At 46.3% G+C, this 21067-nt stretch overlaps 1 protein-coding gene across 2 annotated transcripts in view; it reads left to right on the forward strand.

Annotated features, from left to right (window-relative positions):
* LOC136677437 (atrial natriuretic peptide receptor 3-like) overlaps positions 1-12226 on the forward strand; it is a 40134-nt gene extending 27908 nt beyond the window's left edge. Inside the window, exons 4-8 of one of the 2 annotated variants that reach the window (XM_066654956.1) lie at positions 4568-4703; positions 6378-6472; positions 7988-8108; positions 9000-9087; positions 10171-12226. In XM_066654956.1, coding sequence (XP_066511053.1) covers positions 4568-4703; positions 6378-6472; positions 7988-8108; positions 9000-9087; positions 10171-10279 — 549 coding nt within the window. In that variant the 3' untranslated portion in view covers positions 10280-12226. The remainder of the gene's footprint in view (positions 1-4567; positions 4704-6377; positions 6473-7987; positions 8109-8999; positions 9088-10170) is intronic. The other variant, XM_066654957.1, reaches the window with a different exon arrangement.
* The last annotated feature ends 8841 nt before the right edge of the window (positions 12227-21067 follow it).

Below are 21067 nucleotides of genomic sequence, written 5' to 3' on the forward strand. Positions count from 1 at the left end.
TCTATCTTTTCTTCCACAAGACGGGCTGTAAAGAAGATGCATTCTCTCTTCATTCTGGAAAAAGTCTCAGGGACCCCCCAGGCCCCAGTCAGCGCTCTGCAAGCGCTCCAAGATGCTTAATTTCAGTATGTTTTCTTTAGTGCTGTCAACTTCATTTATCACGTAATTAATCTGGAAATTAATCCGTTACCAGGCGTTACGGTGGAGCAGCAGGTGGTGTCTCTGTCACAGCTCAAGGGTCCTGAAGTTGTGGGTTTGAGTCCCGCTCCGGGTGACTGTCTGTGAGGAGTGTGGTGTGTTCTCTCTGTGTCTGTGTGGGTTTCCTCCGGGTGACTGTCTGTGAGGAGTGTGGTGTGTTCTCCATGTGTCTGTGTGGATTTCCTCCAGGTGACTGTCCGTGAGGAGTGTGGTGTGTTCTCCCTGTGTCTGCGTGGGTTTCCTCCGGGTGACTGTCTGTGAGGAGTGTGGTGTGTTCTCCCTGTGTCTGTGTGGGTTTCCTCCAGGTGACTGTCTGAGGAGTGTGGTGTGTTCTCCCTGTGTCTGCATGGGTTTCCTCCGGGTGACTGTCTGTGAGGAGTGTGGTGTGTTCTCCCTGTGTCTGCGTGGGTTTTCTCCAGGTGACTGTCTGTGAGGAGTGTAGTGTGTTCTCCCTGTGTCTGCATGTGTTTCCTCCGGGTGACTGTCTGTGAGGAGTGTGTTATGTTCTCCCTGTGTCTGCGTGGGTTTCCTCCGGGTGACTGTCTGTGAGGAGTGTGGTGTGTTCTCTCTGTGTCTGCATGGGTTTCCTCCGGGTGACTGTCTGTGAGGAGTGTGGTGTGTTCTCCCTGTGTCTGCGTGGGTTTCCTCCAGGTGACTGTCTGTGAGGAGTGTAGTGTGTTCTCCCTGTGTCTGCATGTGTTTCCTCCGGGTGACTGTCTGTGAGGAGTGTGTTATGTTCTCCCTGTGTCTGCGTGGGTTTCCTCCAGGTGACTGTCTGTGAGGAGTGTGGTGTGTTCTCCCTGTGTCTGTGTGGGTTTCCTCCAGGTGACTGTCCGTGAGGAGTGTGGTGTGTTCTCCCTGTGTCTGCGTGGGTTTCCTCCGGGTGACTGTCTGTGAGGAGTGTGGTGTGTTCTCCCTGTGTCTGTGTGGGTTTCCTCCAGGTGACTGTCTGTGAGGAGTGTGGTGTGTTCTCCCTGTGTCTGCATGGGTTTCCTCCGGGTGACTGTCTGTGAGGAGTGTGGTGTGTTCTCCCTGTGTCTGCGTGGGTTTCCTCCAGGTGACTGTCTGTGAGGAGTGTAGTGTGTTCTCCCTGTGTCTGCATGTGTTTCCTCCGGGTGACTGTCTGTGAGGAGTGTGTTATGTTCTCCCTGTGTCTGCGTGGGTTTCCTCCAGGTGACTGTCTGTGAGGAGTGTGGTGTGTTTTCTCTGTGTCTGCATGGGTTTCCTCCGAGTGACTGTCTGTGAGGAGTGTGGTGTGTTCTCCCTGTGTCTGCGTGGGTTTCCTCCGGGTGACTGTCTGTGAGGAGTGTGGTGTGTTCTCCCTGTGTCTGCGTGGGTTTCCTCCAGGTGCTCCGGTTTCCTCCCATGCTCCAACAACACATTAGTAGGTGGACACTCAAAAGTGTTCATACCCGGAACACTGCATCAGTTCTATTTAGTTCAGAGGGTAGATATTTTTAATGCTGAAATGTGGATTAAATCTCATAACTAGCTCCTAATGTCTCTCTCTCTCTCTCTCTCTCTCTCTCTCTCTCTCTCTCTCTCTCACACACACACACACACACACACACAAACATGCATACACAGAAAAGCTGCTTCAATATGCTGAGACACATTCTGCCCATTTTTCCACAAGGGAACACAGTTCCTGGTGTCAGTGAAAAAAGTCTGTTACTTGGTCAAGACACCACAAGGACCAAACACCACAGCAGAATTCTGTTATGTACACAGCCCTTTTCCAACCCCCCCCCCCCCCCCAAACAAATGTTTCTGTTCTTTGTTTTTGCAGTTTTTGCTTCATTCTCTCATTTCTTCACTGTTTTTTTTTTTCGGTTTTTTTCTCTGTTGTCTTATCTCTCCACTTTTGTATGCACTGTTTTCACTCAAATTTCTTATTTCTTACTTCATGCACAAAAATGCTGCAAGAACTTCGGCACATTTTTTGCCTCATGCCTGGTTAATCCCCAGGTTTCCCTCTTATAAAGCTGTTGAAGCTGAATGTGGAGGTGTATCAGTGTCTGAGCTGTGAGCTGCTCGCTGCAGTTTTCTCGATTAAAGCCTGTGTCTGAGCTTTGTTTTGTTTGATGTTAATTCTCTCCCTGAAACTTTTACTCAGCAACAAGAGTCTAATTCAAACATAAAAACTACTCTGAAATGTTAAAATAAAGTAAAAAGAATGGTTTGTCACGCACACATTTATTTGTTTAGCCTTCCCTCCAAAAAACAAACAAACAAACAAACAAGGAAATACTAGCACTTTGTGTTGTGAATAATCAGGATTAATCGTAGAAGACTGCTGTGATTAAAACGGTTGAATTTTTCGTTGATTGACACCATTATTTCTCTTGCACAAGGCCATAAAGTGAGACCTCTGTAAATTAGACCCCTGGTCTCAGTCCATGAGGGGGTTGGAGGGGGGGGCAGGGGGGTGTTAGGAAAACTGTTATGGACGATGCCTGATCTCGAATGTCGGTGAGAGTTTATGTTTCGCAACAAGAGAGCACGACATATTTCAAGCGTGGAATGTCCATGTGGATACTTGGTGTTGCTGAATCGCAAACTGTGCTTTCTGTGAAAACACCGGGGGGCTCTGTTATGATCAGAGCGCTCTGAGACTTCTCCGTAGCTCACACATCCACAAAAGAATATGTATATAAACACGTGTAGAAGTATATCAGCTTTTCCTGCTGCTCCATTCCTATTAGGCAGTGGAAGGTGAATGTAAATATACAACCAGCCCAGACGCCAGTTATTGAATCTCCCCCCGAGCTGCCGTCCCACAAAGCCCTGGGTTTTACTATTGTTTGCTTTGGGAAACAGACACGCAACTCACTGCAACGCGGGAACGGACCCTTATTCCCTATCATAACACAAGCAGCTATTAGCGTTAGCGCTTGGTTCTCTCGAGAGTGGAGCATTCTTCAGCAGATAATCCACACTGTGTCGACACATTTGTGGACAGCCCTTTGTCTTTAGTGATTTCAGAAACTTTCAGGTGCTCCCACTGCACACTGATGTTCACAGCTTGTGTAGAAGTGATGGGGCGCTCTGAGGCCTAGTCCACACCTACGTGGGTATGAAACAGAACGTGTGTTTTCATCTTTCTTCATTTTTTACACCATCCCCTCCACACAAGCATCATTTTAAAATGACCTCCATCCACATGAAAACATACAGACACACAGCCCTGTGTTCAGCTGCTTACTCAACAACAAAAGCCATGCCCTTGAGAAAGGAAAATGTTCTTCTTATCTGCCACAACCACTTTGTTGTCTCACCAGCTGGGGTCTGACTGATTCTTGTCCAGAGCCAGTGGTGCTGGGGGTGGGGTCTGTGTGGTGGGAGCACTGGATGTAGCAGTGACCTCTCTAGCAATCACTTAACACGTCCTCTTTTAGTTTTAGTTCATTTTACTTTATTTGCACAAGCTTACCTAACACTCACACCTAGGGACACTTTTGAGTCATCAACGTGTGTTTTTGGCGTGTGGGAGGAAACTGGAGCACCCAGAGGAAACCCACGCAGACACAGGGAGAACACACCACACTCCTCACAGACAGTCACCCAGAGGAAACCCACGCAGACACAGGGAGAACACACCACACTCCTCACAGACAGTCACCCGGAGGAAACCTACGCAGACACAGGGAGAACACAACCACACTCCTCACAGACAGTCACCCGGAGGAAACCCACGCAGACACAGGGAGAACACAACCACACTCCTCACAGACAGTCACCTGGAGGAAACCCATGCAGACACAGAGAGAACACATCCACACTCCTCACAGACAGTCACCCGGAGGAAACCCACGCAGACACAGGGAGAACACACCACACTCCTCACAGACAGTCACCCAGAGGAAACCCACGCAGACACAGGGAGAACACACCACACTCCTCACAGACAGTCACCCGGAGGAAACCCACGCAGACACAGGGAGAACACACCACACTCCTCACAGACAGTCACCCGGAGGAAACCCACGCAGACACAGGGAGAACACACCACACTCCTCACAGACAGTCACCCAGAGGAAACCCACGCAGACACAGAGAGAACACACCATACTCCTCACAAACAGTCACCCGGAGGAAACCCACGCAGACACAGGGAGAACACTGTTCGAACCCACAACCTCCAGGTCCCTGGATCTGTGACAGAGACACTACCTGCTGCTCCACCGTGCCGCCCTATAAATGAGACATATTCTCCCCATTTTTCCACATGGGAACACAGTTCTGGGTCTTAGTGAAAAAAGTCTGTTACCTGCTTTGGTCAAAACACCGCAAGGACCAAACACCACAGCAGCATTCAGTGAAGCGAATGGTCTGTCTTGAGGTGTGTGTTTACTGTGGTGTGTTGCAGGTGAACATCTTCATGGAGGCCTTTCACGATGCTTTGCTGCTGTACGCGCTCGCGCTGGACGAGGCCATGAAAAGCGGCTTCTCCAAGAAAAACGGAACCGAGATCTCACACCGAATGTGGAACAGAACCTTTGAAGGTAAGTCATGACTTAGTGGGAGCTGATTAATAATAGCCCTACAGTTCTTTAATGTTCTTAATAGGGTTCTGAAAAACACAGCTTAATCCAGGCCTTTATTGCATGTGACATGTTTGTGGGACTTCCTGACTGCCTCATGACCTTCTCTGGTGTAAACGGAGCAGCGGTTGTTTATACGCTGAAGTGTTTCCTGAGAAGCATGGTTTCACCCGTTTGGTTTGTTCTGCTGTGGAACCGGATGGAAAAAGTAAACAAGGGCAACAAATGCGTCAGGAATCAGGAGCAGCATCAGCCTCTTCATTAGTGAAACAGCGTCAGACGTGAGAACACCTCACTCTCTCGCTCACAGCCTAAACCTAATCATGCTAATACACTAAAAACTGACAGACACCTGCTCATCCTACACTTCCCCTGAAATCAAGCACAGATTCTTCCCTTCTTAGAAGGCTTTAGACTTGATGTTGTGTCATTTCTGTGAGGGTTTGATGGCTTTCAGCCACAAAAACTTTAGTGAGGTCAATTACTGATGTTGAATGATCAGTTCTGGATCACAGACACTACTCTGTGTGTGGGCTCAGTGGATCAGAGGAACTGGGTTCCCTGGAATGATTGATCCTGATTTAGTACCTTTGAGATGAGTTAGAGTGGTTAAAGTGGTGTTTGTAATCCACAACTCATCCAACAAACCCACTAAACACCATAGAATTCTCACAGAAATGTCCCATCATCCAGCCCAACATAAATCCTTCCCAGAACAGTAGAAGCTATAAATGCATCTCCCTCTTCTTCACAGTGGAGCAAAGGACCAAACCCCAGCGCAGTGTTCTTCCCCTGTGTAAACAGCCCTGTTCAGAACACCCGCTTTCAGCACCTGTTCCTTTAAATGATAATGAGCCGCTCGCTGTTCACCCCGACCCCGAGCGCACAGCAGTGAGGAGCGAGGAGCAGAAGCTCTGGTTTTTAGTCGTTTTCACTCTGTTCTCTTTCTTCTCCGTTATTACTCAGTGCTCTTATTTCTCCGCACTCGTTGTGTCTGTTTAACCTCGTCTTTGTGCTCTCACATAAACATGGGTCCAGCGCTGTGATTGGACAGACTCAGACGAGGGGGTAAGGCCATTCTAAAGTCTCTGCACACAGTGTCTTGCTTCACAGTGTGTGTGTTGGTGGTCTCCAGATTTGCACAGAGCAACACATTTTTTCATGACATGTTTAAGATGGTTCTATAAATGAAAATGAAGTTTGAGGACGGCTCGTGCCCAGAGCTGCGGAGCTCCTGAGGAGCGGCGTGTAATTGGATTTAACCGGATTATCACATATTCTTTTCCGCTTCCACTCATAAGCCTCTCCTCCAGAGAAGGTGCTCTGCTGCGTCTGCAGCTTCAAACCAAACGTGTAACAATCATGTTTTCTTCTGTGGGAATGGTCAGGAAACAGGGTCATGTTTTCTCTTGTTAAATGAAATAATATTTTAAAAATGTCAAGAATTTGGAAACACAGGCGCGGGGATGAAATTACCGTTTCTGCTCGCCATGCCAAAGAAAACGGCGGGAGGCAGATGAGATTTCCTGTTGTATCGGCCGCCTGGAATTTTGTCCACTCGCGCTGGTGTTTTCCTTGGAATGTCTGACTCTTCCAGATAATTAATTTCCACATTCCTCACATTCTGCATCCCAGGCATCGCTGGCCAGGTGTCTATGGACGCCAACGGTGACAGAAACGGAGATTTCTCCGTGATCAGCATGACCAACACTGAAGCTGGAACCTATGAGGTAAGGCCATGGACTGAGTGTGTAAAATGTCAGGGCACAACACAGGGGACACTGATATTGAATGTGGAGTGGAGACTCTATTACACAGAGTAATAGGCCTGGATTCAGGAGTGGGCAAAGTGACAAAAAAAAACAAAACAGGACAACCGAGTGTGCAGAGGAGTCTTAAAAACAAAGGTGATGCACTCTCAAGGGGTGCAGTGGTCTAAGAGTTGGCCCTATCCTCAGGGGGGTCTCTGGCTTGATCCCTGGTAATGCCATCAGAGCCTGGGAATCCTGGAGAGCATAGTTGGTATCACTCTCTGTGTGGATAGGATGACCCCTCCTTGCAGTTCGAAAACAATAGGTGGGTTGGCTTCAGGGGTCCTAGACCATCATCCCGAGGCTCGTGGCACTGTCTGCGATCGGGGGACACTCACTGACGGGATAACTAGAGATTTCAAAACAACTGCAGAGAAAAATCAGCAAAAACTTGCAATAATTAAATAATATGACTGCCTGTGAGGAATGTGGTGTGTTCTCTCTGTGTCTGCGTGGGTTTCCTCCGGGTGACTGTCTGTGAGGAGTGTGGTGTGTTCTCTCTGTGTCTGCGTGGGTTTCCTCCGGGTGACTGTGTGAGGAGTGTGGTGTGTTCTCTCTGTGTCTGCATGGGTTTCCTCCGGGTGACTGTCTGTGAGAAGTGTGGTGTGTTCTCCCTGTGTCTGCGTGGGTTTCCTCTGGGTGACTGTCTGTGAGGAGTGTGGTGTGTTCTCTCTGTGTCTGTGTGGGTTTCCTCCGGGTGACTGTCTGTGAGGAGTTGGTGTGTTCTCTCTGTGTCTGCGTGGGTTTCCTCCGGGTGCTCCGATTTCCTCCCACGCTCCAAAAACACACGTTGGTAGGTGGATTGGAGACTCAAAAGTGTCTGTAGGTGTGAGTGTGTGAGTGTGTGTTGCCCTGTGGAGGACTGGCGCCCCCTCCAGGGTGTATTCCCGCCTTGCGCCCAGTGATTCCAGTTATGCTCTGGACCCATTGCGACCCTGAACTGGATAAGGGTTGCAGACAATAAATGAAGAAAGGAATGCACATAGCAAACAAGGGTTTGATTCCCAGCTCAGTAACGAGCACCATGCAACACTAGTAAAAGTCCTTGGGCAATACTCCTAACACTACCTTAATAATGAGTGTGGACAATATCCACAAAACACTCAGAACGGTATTGCCCACCTCTGCCCATAGGGAACAGGGGTGAATCCTGTAAGGGGAATCCTATAAGAGATGTTTGATTACCTGTGATTGACAACAAGGAGTGTCTGAATTGTAATGATTTAAATATGAAAACATTGTCTCAAACACTGATCCGGCAGCTCTCTGAAAAGCCCAGTGCATCTAAGATTAGCCAGTGCTTCTTCAGCTGCTACATTATTTGCCCGGTTCTGTTCTCAGCGACTCTTAGGCAGAACCCATAGTCTGTGCAACATCGGACAGTTTTAAAAGGCAGAATTCCTCTGATGCAGCTGTTTGTTTTTTTCCTCCTAGGCTGTGATGCACTACTTTGGCACCAACAGGAGTATCCAGATCCTGCCTGGCTTCAACTCTGAGAGGTTCTCTCTCATAAGTCCTTCCAAGCCTCAGAGCCCAGAAGACTCAGACAAATCATGTAAATTACCTCTGCTACTTTAAGACCTGTAAACATTTGCTTTGTGTGGAGATTTTGAAAGGTTTGATAAAACACATCAACTCTTAGTGGCCAAAAGTTTGTGGACACATGCTCTTGAACACAAAGATAATGAGCCGCTCGCTGTTCACCCCGACCCCGAGCGCACAGCAGTGAGGAGTAGAAGCTCTGGTTTTTAGCCGTTTTCACTCTGTTTTCTTTCTTCTCCGTTTTTACTCAGTGCTCTTATTTCTCCGCGCTCGTTGTGTCTGTTTTGCTGAGTTTAACCTCGCCTTTGCGCTCTCACATAAACACGGGTCCAGCGCTGTGATTGGACAGACACAGACGAGAGGGCGGGTCTCCACACTTGACGTCTCAGAAGTGAAGGGTAATAATCAAAATGGCTCATGTTTTCTGACTGAGGCAGCAGACAAAAACTGAGAGGGTGGTCTCTTTTCACATTTGGTGGGCTCCAGATTCACACATTAACTTGCACATGTGTTTTTCCAGAATAGATCTCCTTTAAAAACACTCAATACCAAGAGCTTTATTTTCTCATAAATGATTCACTGGATTAAGAAATTTCATGCATTCTTTATTTCCCCATCTTCTGTAGAAATCGAAACCTATTCTATTTCCTAAACCCCTCAGATTCAAATGAAAATGCTTTGGACGCACATTCACACATCATTCCTCACTGCTGCCGTGATTATTTTTTATTTCATTGTGTCTTTAAAGCATTTGAACACTCATTCTACAAGCTGTCTACAAACATTTGGCCACGTAGTGTATAATCCACTGCACGGCCGCTGTCTTTAGGATTTAGATGTTTATAAGGGGCAGAGGTAGATCAAGCCGCACCGTTTTTTTAATGACTTCATTTTCTCTCCTAAGCAGGTGGACTAGGTTTATCAGCAGCGACTGGGATCATAGTGGGGGGTCTCCTCGGAACAGCGCTACTTCTGGCCTTCTACTTTTTTAGGTAAAAATAAGACATGAAATAAATGAATACTTTCATATGTTTAGATAATGGAATCAGGAACATGGGCAGAGAGTTGTGGACGGTGAAGTGAGTAGCGTACGGTTTACATCATCCTCATTCTCAGCAAACCCTTCAGGGACCTCTCGTGTCCTGTGGAAATCAGGATAAAAATGGAACGTGTGGATGTCAGAGAAACTTGCCATTAATTTACTGATGTTTGGACCCGGGCGGCACGGTGGTGCAGCAGGTAGGTGTCGCAGTCACACAGCTCCAGTGGCCTGGAGGTTGTGGGTTTGATTCCCGCTCCGGGTGACTGTCTGTGAGGAGTTGGTGTGTTCTCCCTGTATCTGCGTGGGTTTCCTCCGGGTGCTCTGGTTTCCTTCCACAGTCCAAAAACACACGTTGGTAGGTGGATTGGTGACTCAAAAAGTGTCCGTAGGTGTGAGTGTGTGTTGCCCTGTGAAGGACTGGCGCCCCCTCCAGGGTGTATTCCCGCCTTGCGCCCAATGGTTCCAGGTAGGCTCTGGACCCACCGCTGCTCTGAATTGGATAAGGGTTACAGATAATGAATGAATGTTTGGACCCAAATGTGTCAGTCACAATCCCCCCCTGAACCCAACCCACAACATACAGAACTACCCAAAGTCTGTTCATGTCTCAGATGTGACATTTTTCAAATGTGAATCACCTCATGGAAATGGCTCATAACTCACTCACTCACTCCCTGACGTTTAAGAATTTGTCCACAAGGGGTGCTGTTTATTGCTTCAGGCCCTGAATGTGCTCTTTCAGTCAACCTGCTTTCTGAGAACTTTCGCTTACATCCCAAAGACATGGGGAAGTCTTTTTAAAAGATTTCAAAATCATTGAAAAAAATTCCCATAAATCCCAGAGCCCTTTGAAAATTTTTCCCATAGATCCCAAAGCCATTGGGAATTTTTTGCCAGAGATCCCAAAGCCATAGTGTTCTCCTCTGATTGTGTTAAGGTCCAGTGATGTTTAGTGCTGTAAAACATCCCCCTGCTTTGTAAAGTTGATTAAAATGGCTCTCTTAACCAAGATGGAATCTGCTGTGTTCCTCAGGAAGAATTACAGAATAACCATCGAGAGGAGGACACGGCGGGAACTGTGCGACGGAAAGCATCGTCAGTTAAGAGAGGACTCCATCAGATCCAACTTCTCGGCAGCGTAGGGTTCCCTGGACAGACAGACAGACAGACAGAAGACGGATGGACAGACAGGTCCAGGGAAGGTGTCATGTCTCAGACGAGCCTCTCAGAGACTCAAACGGCCCACCCAGGAGCCCTGAAATATTTAAAGACATACTGTAGTGTTTATCTTGTACATGTCTCTTGTTTTTGACTTTTCGTAAACTCAGGAAAGTTGTATGTGTCACAGAGAGCTGCTTCGAAGGCTTCTTGAGGCGGGGGGTGTGGGGGGGGTCTAGGGGAGGTCTGTTTCTGTTCAACTTCAGGCCTCGTGCTTTCTCAACGAGCTAGTCTTGAGAAGGAATTCGTAAAGGCCCCTTATTTGTACAGGCTACTCAGCTGAAACCTGCTCCCTCTGGATGGGGAGGGACTGGCGGCGGTGAGCTGGGGGTATATCGGTGACCCTGATGGATGGAGAGGAAGTGGTTTGTGGAAGAGGGAATGTTTTCCTCCTCATGCCTCATTAAAAAAAACATGAGAGGTGAGAATTCTGCTTTGATCTGGGTGTAGTTTTTGTTCGGAGCAACTGATCCACACCAAAACCAGCATGAACTGTAACCGGAGCTGATATTAAGCTTGTGCACGTCTGCTCAAAAGTTTGTGGACACCTGGTCATCCAGCGATTCTTCGGAAACCAAGTGAATTCGTCGGAAGTTTGCCCCCGACCCATAGGCTTTCCATTTCTGTGAGGAATTTAGGGCACTCCGTCATAAGAACGACACTGACGCAAGGCACTGATGCTGGAGAAGCTGATGCTTGCTCCAGAGAAGACAGTCCCACTGCTCCACAGCCAGCACTAGGCACTGAGCAGGGTGACCTTAAGCAGCTTCTTCAGAGCATGGTCTTCTAGTGGTTAACGCTTTACTGTGGAGTTCACACAGCTGTCGACAGTGGGCCTGAATAAATTCTCTAACAGTAGTGAGTGGGTGTCTACAAACTTTTGGACAGGTAGTGCATGTAAGATTGCCAACCCTAAGATGGGTGCACTGAGTGATACTGGACAATGAGATCGGTCTCAGAGAAGACTTTAAAAGCGGGTGGGCGTGGATGGAGAAGCTCCTGGAGGGGAAAAACACAGATTTGATCAAGAACAGAAGAATGTCTCCTTCAAGTGTTTTTGGAAATAAAGCTATGTTTATATGTAGAATTTATATTGCACATGTACATTTTTGAAAGAAATTCATATCTTTATCTAAATTTACTATGTCAGGAAATGCTTACTAATAATCTTGATTTAATTCTACATTTAAAAATATAAAAATATCTATCTGTATTTTCCTCGTGTCGATTGTAAGTGTAAAATTGTGAGAAATGCCACATTTACAGCTGTCATCAAAAGTTGTGCGAACACTTTTTGTAGGACGTTATTCAGAGGCTAGGGTGACAGCGCGTGTGTGCTGATATGAGTAAATGTATCGACGTAAAGATGTGATGTGATTATTTATTGAGGTTTTTTAGTGCTTAGTGTTGGTTTTAATATTGTTGTTATTTCCTGGTGTGGAACATACAGACTTTTTTTTTTTTTTTTTAGAAAACAGTTGCTGCAGAGCGTATCATATTTTGCTTGATTATGGTGTACATTGTAAACAAACCCGGCAGAACTGTAACTTATTTATATTCCAGTAGATCTTGATATTGATAAATATTGACAATAAACAAAATGAAAATACATCATTTCGTACAGAATGTGATTTTATTTTTGCATTTCTCCAGTGTTCTGACATTTTTGCTGATGTCTGACCGTTGTGTGTAGTTTATTTTGCTCATAAACAAGTGTGTGTGCCGTGTGATGGACTGGTGCCCTGTGCGAGTTCACCCTGATGAGGATGAAATGGTTACAGAAAATGAATGAATATTTCATGTTAATTTCACTCAATAACTCAATGTTTACATTGTTTCCATTGTCAGCCCAGTGCTTTTCTACAGCATGTTTTAGGGACGTTAAAAGTAAGAATTAAATACTATGACATTGTAATATTTAAAACCAATAAAGGCATAACACTGTCCCATATTCATCAAAGTTACAACAACTAATCACAAACATTTCCATCGGCTGCTTCATGAAACATTCATACAATGTGGAAACAAGGGGAGGTTAAAGCGCAGTTGATGAATCAGCTTCAGTTTGAGAAAACTCCAAATCCCAGTGCCTCATTTACAAATAATCAACCTAAGGCATGGCCGAATGCATTTAGAGTTCAGAGGCTCATGAGCCAATGGCTGTATACACTACTCCTCCAGCTACACACATTCTAGGTTTTCAGGAGTCAGGAAAGTTAAGAGTTAAAGTAAAGTGAAATAAAAGTTATAATCTTAATAGAGTACAGCCCATTGTGAGGCTGAAGTTCCACTGAAATGGGTGACGTAATGATGCTATTTAAACATTAACTTTCTGTTCTAATTGTCCTGTAAATTCTTTCACTGGTAGAAGATGAATTTGAAAAGGTGGAGTTTGCTTCTAATTTTACATTCCACCTTAAATGAGGAATCTTATTGTGCCAAATTTGGCTTCTTACACTGCCTGTATAAAACAGGGAAACAACACACTTCCTAGCTAACTGCTGGCTGCCTGGGGGTCATGTTGCTAAAACGCTAGCACAACGCAAGTGTGTGCAGAATCCAAGAGCTTGTAACAGAGGATATGACATATGATTGAATTGCTCTGATTGGCTGCTGACCTGCAAAACATACTTCTGATTTACATAAAATTAATTTAATTGCATTTATTCTCAGAATGCTCTGTGTGCAAATGAAATGCAATTCTCCTCACACCACTGCAGTGTAAATGCACCACTTTTTTCAGATTCTGTTCCGCCTTAAATGGTAAACCGTTTACCTGCCAGACCATTTAAGGTGGAATCAAAACAAATAAAAGGCCATTCCAACCACTTTAAATTTAGCATTTAAGGTGGAATGAAACGCTTTGGCCTTGTTAAGTTGTATTCTTGGAGGAATGTACAAAATCAAACAAAGAACTTAACTTCTAACTAGCTTCAACTTAGAAAAAACTATTCTCACGTTTAAAGGGGAATGGAGAATATATAAAAGAAACTAACTTAGACACACTGGTCATGTTTTGACACCGGAAGGCCGAAGAGAAAAATTAAACTATTTCCCACTTTCTGACCATTTAAAATGGAATACAAATGTATGATATTGTGATGTATAATATTTGGCATCTTATGGAAACTGCAAATGGCAATTTGAGCTCATTCACACACACACACACACACACACACACACACACACAGAGAGTTACTAACCTGACTTAACACTGAGATTTTTAAACTTCTAATGATAGGTTCATAGAGCACAAATCAGTTTTACATACAAAGTTCATTCATCTCAAAATTTTAAAGCAGTCCTGTGAGCAACATTCTTAACAAATTAACTTTACATTAATAAGTGTATATTTATTGTAAGTAGTAAAGCTGATGTATTTGAGTGAGCCCAGTAGTTCAGGACTAATTCAGAGTCACTGCTTCTTCTGCAGAGCACTGTGCAGAGCCTATGGCCAAATTCACAGGTTAGAAATTCCTCATGGACCTGAGACAGGGTGTGGACAACCGAAACACTGAGGGCTGATCTCTCCTGTTTACTAAACGTCCAAAATTTTGTGGACACCGCAGATAGCAAAACTATTCTGGCCCACATCCCCCATTTTCATGACCCACTTGCCAAATGGATTGACAGCACTTGAGGGGGCCACTCCCGCTTGCAACTTAAGACCAAAACCTAGGGCCAGAGGTCACCGGAGGTCATCTTTTGGGCCACTTTTGACTCGTTCGTTGTCACAGACTAAATATCAGTGTCGTGTGTGGGAGCACGAGGTTAACCATTTCAGTGAGTGAGGAAGCAGGACAGCATCCAGAAAAATCCCACAAGATGAATAGCTTATTGGTCACCATAATATAACAATAATAACCATTTATAATTAACATAAGGGAAAGCAGCTTATTAATCTAAAATAATCTAATAAAGTCATTCTAAATTATTGCAAAGCAAACAATCACGTGACTAACAGATGCATTTCACGTCACTGTGCTGCAGAACTCGCAGCACCTATAGCCTTCAGTGAAAAATAATATCTCATACAACCTTCAGGATTCAGTTGGATAACTTTTATTTATAGGCTACGCATTTGTTAAATATAAAGCTTTATTAATGTTTATTTGTTCTATTTTTAATTTTTATTCATAGTATTCTAGTAAAGCTAGAGGCTGCACCTTTATTTGTAATAATTTAGTCTATTTCATCATTTCAAATGTAGGTGTATGTTTATAGAATATTTACTGTTTACTGCTGTAGATAGATGTACAGTGAGATATGAAGGACAAACTGACGAGAGGAAATGAATGCTACACATATATTTCGGAATAAATAAAATGCAATTAACCCTTTGAACTCAACAGGAGTGACCGTGTGTTTACATCGCTAAATAAAACAATTAATACGTGACTATGATTAATTAGCATAAAAAACTGTACCATGTGTTATCTTGTTAATATTGACAGAAATATTCATTAATTCATTGTAGCCATTATCCAGTTAAGGGTCGCAGTGGGTCCGGAGTCTACCCGGAATCACGGGCACAAGGCAGGAACACACCCTGGAGGGGGCACCAGTCCTTCACAGGGTGACACATACTCACACATTCACAACTACGGACACTTTTGAGTCTCCAATCCATCTACCAAAGTGTGTTTTTGGAGCGTGACACCCACGCAGACACAGGGAGAACACACCACACTCCTCACAGACAGTCACCTGGAGGAAACCCACGCAGGCACAGGGAGAACACAACACACTCCTCACAGACAATCACCCGGAGGAAACCCACGCAGACACAGGGAGAACACACCACACTCCTCACAGACAGTCACCCAGAGGAAACCCACATAGACACAGAGAGAACACACAGCACACTCCTCACAGACAGTCACCCGAAGGAAACCCACGCAGACACAGGGAGAACACACCACACTCCTCACAGACAGTCACCCGGAGGAAACCCATGCAGACACAGAGAGAACACAGCACACTCCTCACAGACAGTCACCCGGAACGGGACTCGAATCCACAACCTGCAGGACCCTGGAGTTGTGACAGAGACTCTACCTGCTGCACCACTGCACCGCTTGACAGCACTATTATAAATTTAAATTCTTTATTTCTGTTTATAAACAAAAGATAAAACAGGACGCTTAAGAATAAAACTAAAGTGGCATTCTGTCCAGTATCTATACTACATCAGAAGTAAATGGGTTTTTTGGGTGAAGTATGTGGCACTGTGGGCAGGACCGGCCCAAAATATTTACGGTGTGGGCCAGAGCGGGACTAATGCTGCAGATTAAATGCTGCAGTGTCCTGTCCTGTGCAGACCTCCAGTTCACATGCAGGTTACAGCACTAACATGGGGCCAGCAGTTCCTCAGCTTTGTTAGAAATGCCCCAGATTTGTTGTCCAGGACCCCCTTATAATGAGTGACCTCAGCTATTTTAGAGTGCACCCAGTGTGGACAAAGTTATGGAACCATGCTCAGTACGAAGCACGGGCCAAAGGGTTATAAAGCCTCTCAGCTTCGGGCTGAGGAGCAATGGAACTGTGTTCTGTGGAATGAAGTGTCACCATCCCATACCTTTAGGATGAGTTGGAGTGGAATTTGTGATCCAGAACTAAACATCCAGCCTCAGTCCCTGACCTCATTAATGTTTCTGCCAAAGTGTCCTCACAGTAATGTTCCAGCAGCTACTGCAAAGACTTTTCAGAATAGAGGAAATTAAAATACTTTTGGAAAGTTATACACAACTTGACTGTCAAGGCTCTGGGAATACCAACAGATTTGACACCTATACAACACCTGTTTGGTACTGATCTGGAAAGGACCTTGGACCCTATCCTTGTCAATGGCAATGACATCATTTATGGCAAAGAAATGCATCTTACTTTAACTGGAATCAGCAAAGGCTTCCAACTTTCAATCTGTTCAGAGGAATCTTGACTGAAACATTGCAACTGGAACAAGAAACTCTTATATTATTAGATAAAGATGTCTTCTGAAGTATATTATGTATTTGTGACCCTCATTTGTTGTTTTTTTTTCGTCTATTTACTTGTATGTTTGTTTATTCTTAATTTTTAGAGCTGTTAAAAGTTGGAAATGAGAAATAAATAAATGAAAAAAAAAAAAAGGACAGCAGAAATTGCTACTGAATAAATGGGGAACCCGGCACAAGCAGGTGTCCACAAACCTTTGGCCAAATTGAGCATAGACACAAAATGACTGGAGTCGGGAACAGACAGTGGACCAAAGGTAAACTCTTTCTCTGAAGGTAAACATGTCTTTGCGAAGGAGAAGGAGTGGGACATGACTCATTGAACCAATTCTCCGTCACTTTTTCCATTGCCCAGGGATCCAGGCTTTATGCCCTTTACACTGTGTTATGCTCATTAGTGCACTGGCCCTGGATACGTGAGGACTGGGAAGATGAGCCACTTTCCTTGTAACCCTTGAATCCTTCTTCTGGGGTAGGGACGCCGGTTCCTCTTCACCAGCGTGGGGTGTGTTCTCATGGCTGTCAAGACTTTCCTTTTGTTAGGCCCCATCCCATTTCTTATTTTGACACCTACCCCTTGTTTTTTTTGAGTGTTCTCTTGCCCCCTGGTTAAAATCTTCCTCTGTGAAAGGTGATGACTTCATCAGAACAAAAATAAAACAGAGCAGCGCTTCAATCCCAGGCGACTAGCGCCGCTCTGTAGCAGCTCTGCACCAGTCTGCAGTGATATCAGAGGAGCTGCTGGACTTTAGTTAGAGCCTCGTTCTCCTTCAGAAGAGTTCCACAATCAGAGATTACCCCCTTATTCACAGGATTACCCACTTCTATCAGCCAGATAAAAGTTGTAATCACATTTGTCTCAATCAGATCATGGGGTTTAAGAGCACAGCACCCTCTAGAGCTGTAAAAAAAACCATGTATAATACCTACAGCTATCTACACTGCTTTAAAATGCTGAATGTCCAATGGCTCCCTGCTCTCTGTGTAGTGCACTGTGCTGTTTCAGAAAGTGATTTCTACTTTCATTCTTTCTTTCTGTCTTTCATTATTCTATTTTTCTTATTTTGTGTCTGTTTTTGAGAGAGGGAAGAGAGAGTGTGAGAGAAAAAAGAGCAGAAAGTGACAGAAATAGACAAACACACACACACACACACACACACACACACACTATTTCAACAGTTAAAACTTAACACATCTATGTCATCTACAGATGCAAAACATGCATTTAATACATTAATTAGTTAATAATGAAGAAAGAATGAAGACAAAGATGCACAGAGAAAAGGGAGGGAGACAGAGAGAGAGAGAGAGAGAGAGAGAGAGAGAGAGAGAGAGAAACAGAGAGAGATGAACAGAGAAAAGGGAAACAGAGAAAGGGATAAAGAGAGAGAGAGAGAGAGAGAGAGAGAGAGAGAAATAGGAGAAATATATAACGTATAAAAATCAGTTTTGAAAGACTACATTTCTGTATGAAAGCAGTGTTAATGGAGCAGGTCGCTCGGCTACGCGCTCAGTTCAAAGGAATATCTAAGGCCCATGAAATTACACTCGATACAAAGTCATCCTTTACCCCACATCTGGAAACAGAAAACTGAACGGAAAAATTCCTTGAATGCTTCTTAATCAAAAGACTGTGGACTATGTGACTAAATCTGCTCACAGGGCCCTGGCCCTCAGTGAGAAACCTGTCGATGGGAGAGTTAAGTGACCAGGTGGCTCCCAGTCCTGAAGGTGAGGGAGAGATGATGTCCACACTTCTCTCAGATGCCTGGCTACAAAGACAGGCCTGGATTTTTGTTCATTTTATTAGCTCCACTAACTATAGAGGTGCACTTGGTAGTTCTGCGTACTTTTAACCCTCTTTCACCCTGTACTTTAATGGTCAGGACCCTCACAGAGCAGGTATGGATTGGGTGGAATGACACTGAAGTGATGGTAGAGTGTTAGCGTGTGTTGTGCTGGTACGAGTGGATCAGACACAGCAGTTGCTGCTGGAATTTGTAAACCCCACTGTGTCACTACTGGACTCTGACTTTACATCTACAAGGTGGACCAACGAGGTAAGAGTGTCTAAGTGAGGGGACACCGGGTTTAAAAACTCCGGGTGAACTGCTGTGCACGGTGTGTAATTGTAGAACAACAAAGTGCTCCTGTGTGGTCAGTGGAGCTAATCAGTGCAGAAACCTGGGGTGGTTTTAATGTTATGGCCAATACATGTAATTGTGAATGTAAGCTGATGTGGTGTGGTGTAGTGTGGTCTGGTCTGGTCTGGTGTTGTCTGGTTTGGTCTGGTGTGGTCTGGTGTGATCTGGTCTGGTCTGGTCTGGTCTGGTCTGGTGTGGTGTGGTCTGGTGTGGTCTGGTGTGGTCTGGTCTGGTCTGGTGTGGTCTGGTCCGGTCTGGTGTGGTATGGTCTGGTCTGGTCTAGAGTGGTCTGGTCTGGTCTGGTCTGGTGTAGTCTGGTGTGGTCTGGTCTGGTGTGGTCTGGTCAGGTGCGGTCTGGTCTGGTGTGGTTTGGTCTGGTGTGGTCTGGTCTGGTGTGGTCTGGTGTGGTCTGGTCTGGTCTGGTCTGGTCTGGTGTGGTGTGGTGTGGTCTGGTATGGTCTGGTGTGGTCTGGTGTGGTCTGGTGTGGTCTGGTTTGGTCTGGTTTGGTCTGGTGTGGTCTGGTCTGGTCTGGTCTGGTGTGGTCTGGTCTGGTATGGTATGGTATGGTATGGTCTGGTGTGGTCTGGTGTGGTCTGGTGTGGTCTGGTTTGGTCTGGTTTGGTCTGGTGTGGTCTGGTCTGGTCTGGTCTGGTCTGGTGTGGTGTGGTCTGGTCTGGTATGGTATGGTATGGTATGGTATGGTTTGTATGGTATGGTCTGGTATGGTCTGGTGTGGTCTGGTTTGGTCTGGTTTGGTCTGGTGTTGTCTGGTGTGGTCTGGTCTGGTGTGGTCTGGTGTGATCTGGTCTGGTCTGGTCTGGTCTGGTCTGGTGTGGTGTGGTGTGGTCTGGTGTGGTCTGGTCTGGTCTGGTCTGGTGTGGTCTGGTCTGGTCTAGTGTGGTCTTGTCTGGCCTGGTCTGGTGTAGTCTGGTCTGATCTGGTCTGGTCTGGTCTGGTGTGGGCTGGGCTGGTCTGGTCTGGTCTGGTCTGGTCTGGTCTGGTGTGGTGTGGCCTGGTCTGGTCTGGTGTGGTGTGGTGTGGTGTGGTCTGGTGTGGTGTGGTCTGGTGTGGTGTGGTGTGGTCTGGTCTGGTCTGGTATGGTCTGGTGTAGTCTGGTCTGGTCTGGTCAGGTCTGGTGTGGGCTGGTCTGGTCTGGTGTGGTCTGGTCTGGTGTTGTCTGGTCTGGTCTGGTCTGGTCTGGTGTGGTCTGGTCTGGTCTGGTCTGGTCTGGTTTGGTCTGGTCTGGTGTGGTCTGATCTGGTCTGGTCTAGTGTGGTCTGGTGTGATCTGGTCTGGTGTGGTGTGGTCTGGTGTGGTCTGGTGTGGTCTGGTCTGGTCTGGTGTGGTCTGGTGTGGTCTGGTGTGGTCTGGTCTGGTCTGGTGTGATGTGGTCTGGTCTGGTGTGGTGTGGTGTGGTGTGGTCTGGTCTGGTCTGGTCAGGTCTGGTGTGATCTGGTCTGGTCTGGTCTGGTCTGGTCTGGTGTGGTCTGGTCTGCTCTGGTCTGGTCTGGTGTAGTGTGGTCCGGTCTGGTCTGGTCTGGTGTAGTCTGGTTTGGTCTGATCTGGTCTGGTCTGGTGTGGGCTGGTCTGGTCTGGTGTGGTCTGGTCTGGTGTTGTCTGGTCTGGTCTGGTGTTGTCTGGTCTGGTCTGGTGTGGTCTGGTCTTATCTGGTCTGGTGTTGTCTGGTTTGGTCTGGTCTGGTGTGGTCTGGTCTGGTCTGGTCTGGTTTGGTCTTGTCTGGTCTGGTGTGGTGTGGTGTGGTGTGGTCTGGTCTGGTGTGGTCTGGTCTGGTCTGGTTTGGTCTGGTCTGGTGTGGTCTGGTGTGGTCTGGTCTGATATGGTATGGTATGGTATGGTATGGTATGGTATGGTATGGTATGGTCTGGTGTTGTCTGGTGTGGTCTGGTTTGGTCTGGTCTGGTGTGGTGTGGTGTGGTCTGGTCTGGTCTGGTGTGGTCTGGTCTGGTCTGGTTTGGTCTAGTGTGGTCTTGTCTGGTGTGGTCTGGTGTAGTCTGGTCTGATCTGGTCTGGTCTGGTGTGGGCTGGTCTGGTCTGGTGTGGTCTGGTCTGGTGTGGTGTGGTGTGGTGTGGTGTGGTGTGGTCTGGTCTGGTCTGGTGTGGTGTGGTCTGGTCTTGTCTGGTCTGCTCTGGTGTGGTCTGGTCTGGTCTGGTCTGGTCTGGCCTGGTCTGGTGTGGTCTGGTGTGGTGTGGTGTAGTGTGGTCCAGTCTGGTCTGGTCTGGTGTAGTCTGGTCTGGTCTGATCTGGTCTGGTCTGGTGTGGGCTGGTGTGGTCTGGTGTGGTCTGGTCTGGTCTGGTGTGGTCTGGTCTGTGATCTGGTCTGGTCTGGTGTGGTCTGGTGTGGTCTGGTCTGGCGTGGTCTGGTGTTGTCTGGTATGGTCTGGTGTGGTCTGGTCTGGTGTGGTGTGGTCTGGTCTGGTCTGGTCTGGTCTGGTGTGGTGTGGTCTGGTCTGGTCTGTTGTGGTGTGGTGTGGTATGGTCTGGTGTAGTCTGGTCTGGTCTGGTCTGGTCTGGTGTGGTCTGATGTGGTCTGGTGTGGTCTGGTCAGGTCT

Source organism: Hoplias malabaricus, chromosome X2 (assembly GCF_029633855.1).
Source record: "Hoplias malabaricus isolate fHopMal1 chromosome X2, fHopMal1.hap1, whole genome shotgun sequence".
Lineage (NCBI taxonomy): Eukaryota > Metazoa > Chordata > Actinopteri > Characiformes > Erythrinidae > Hoplias > Hoplias malabaricus.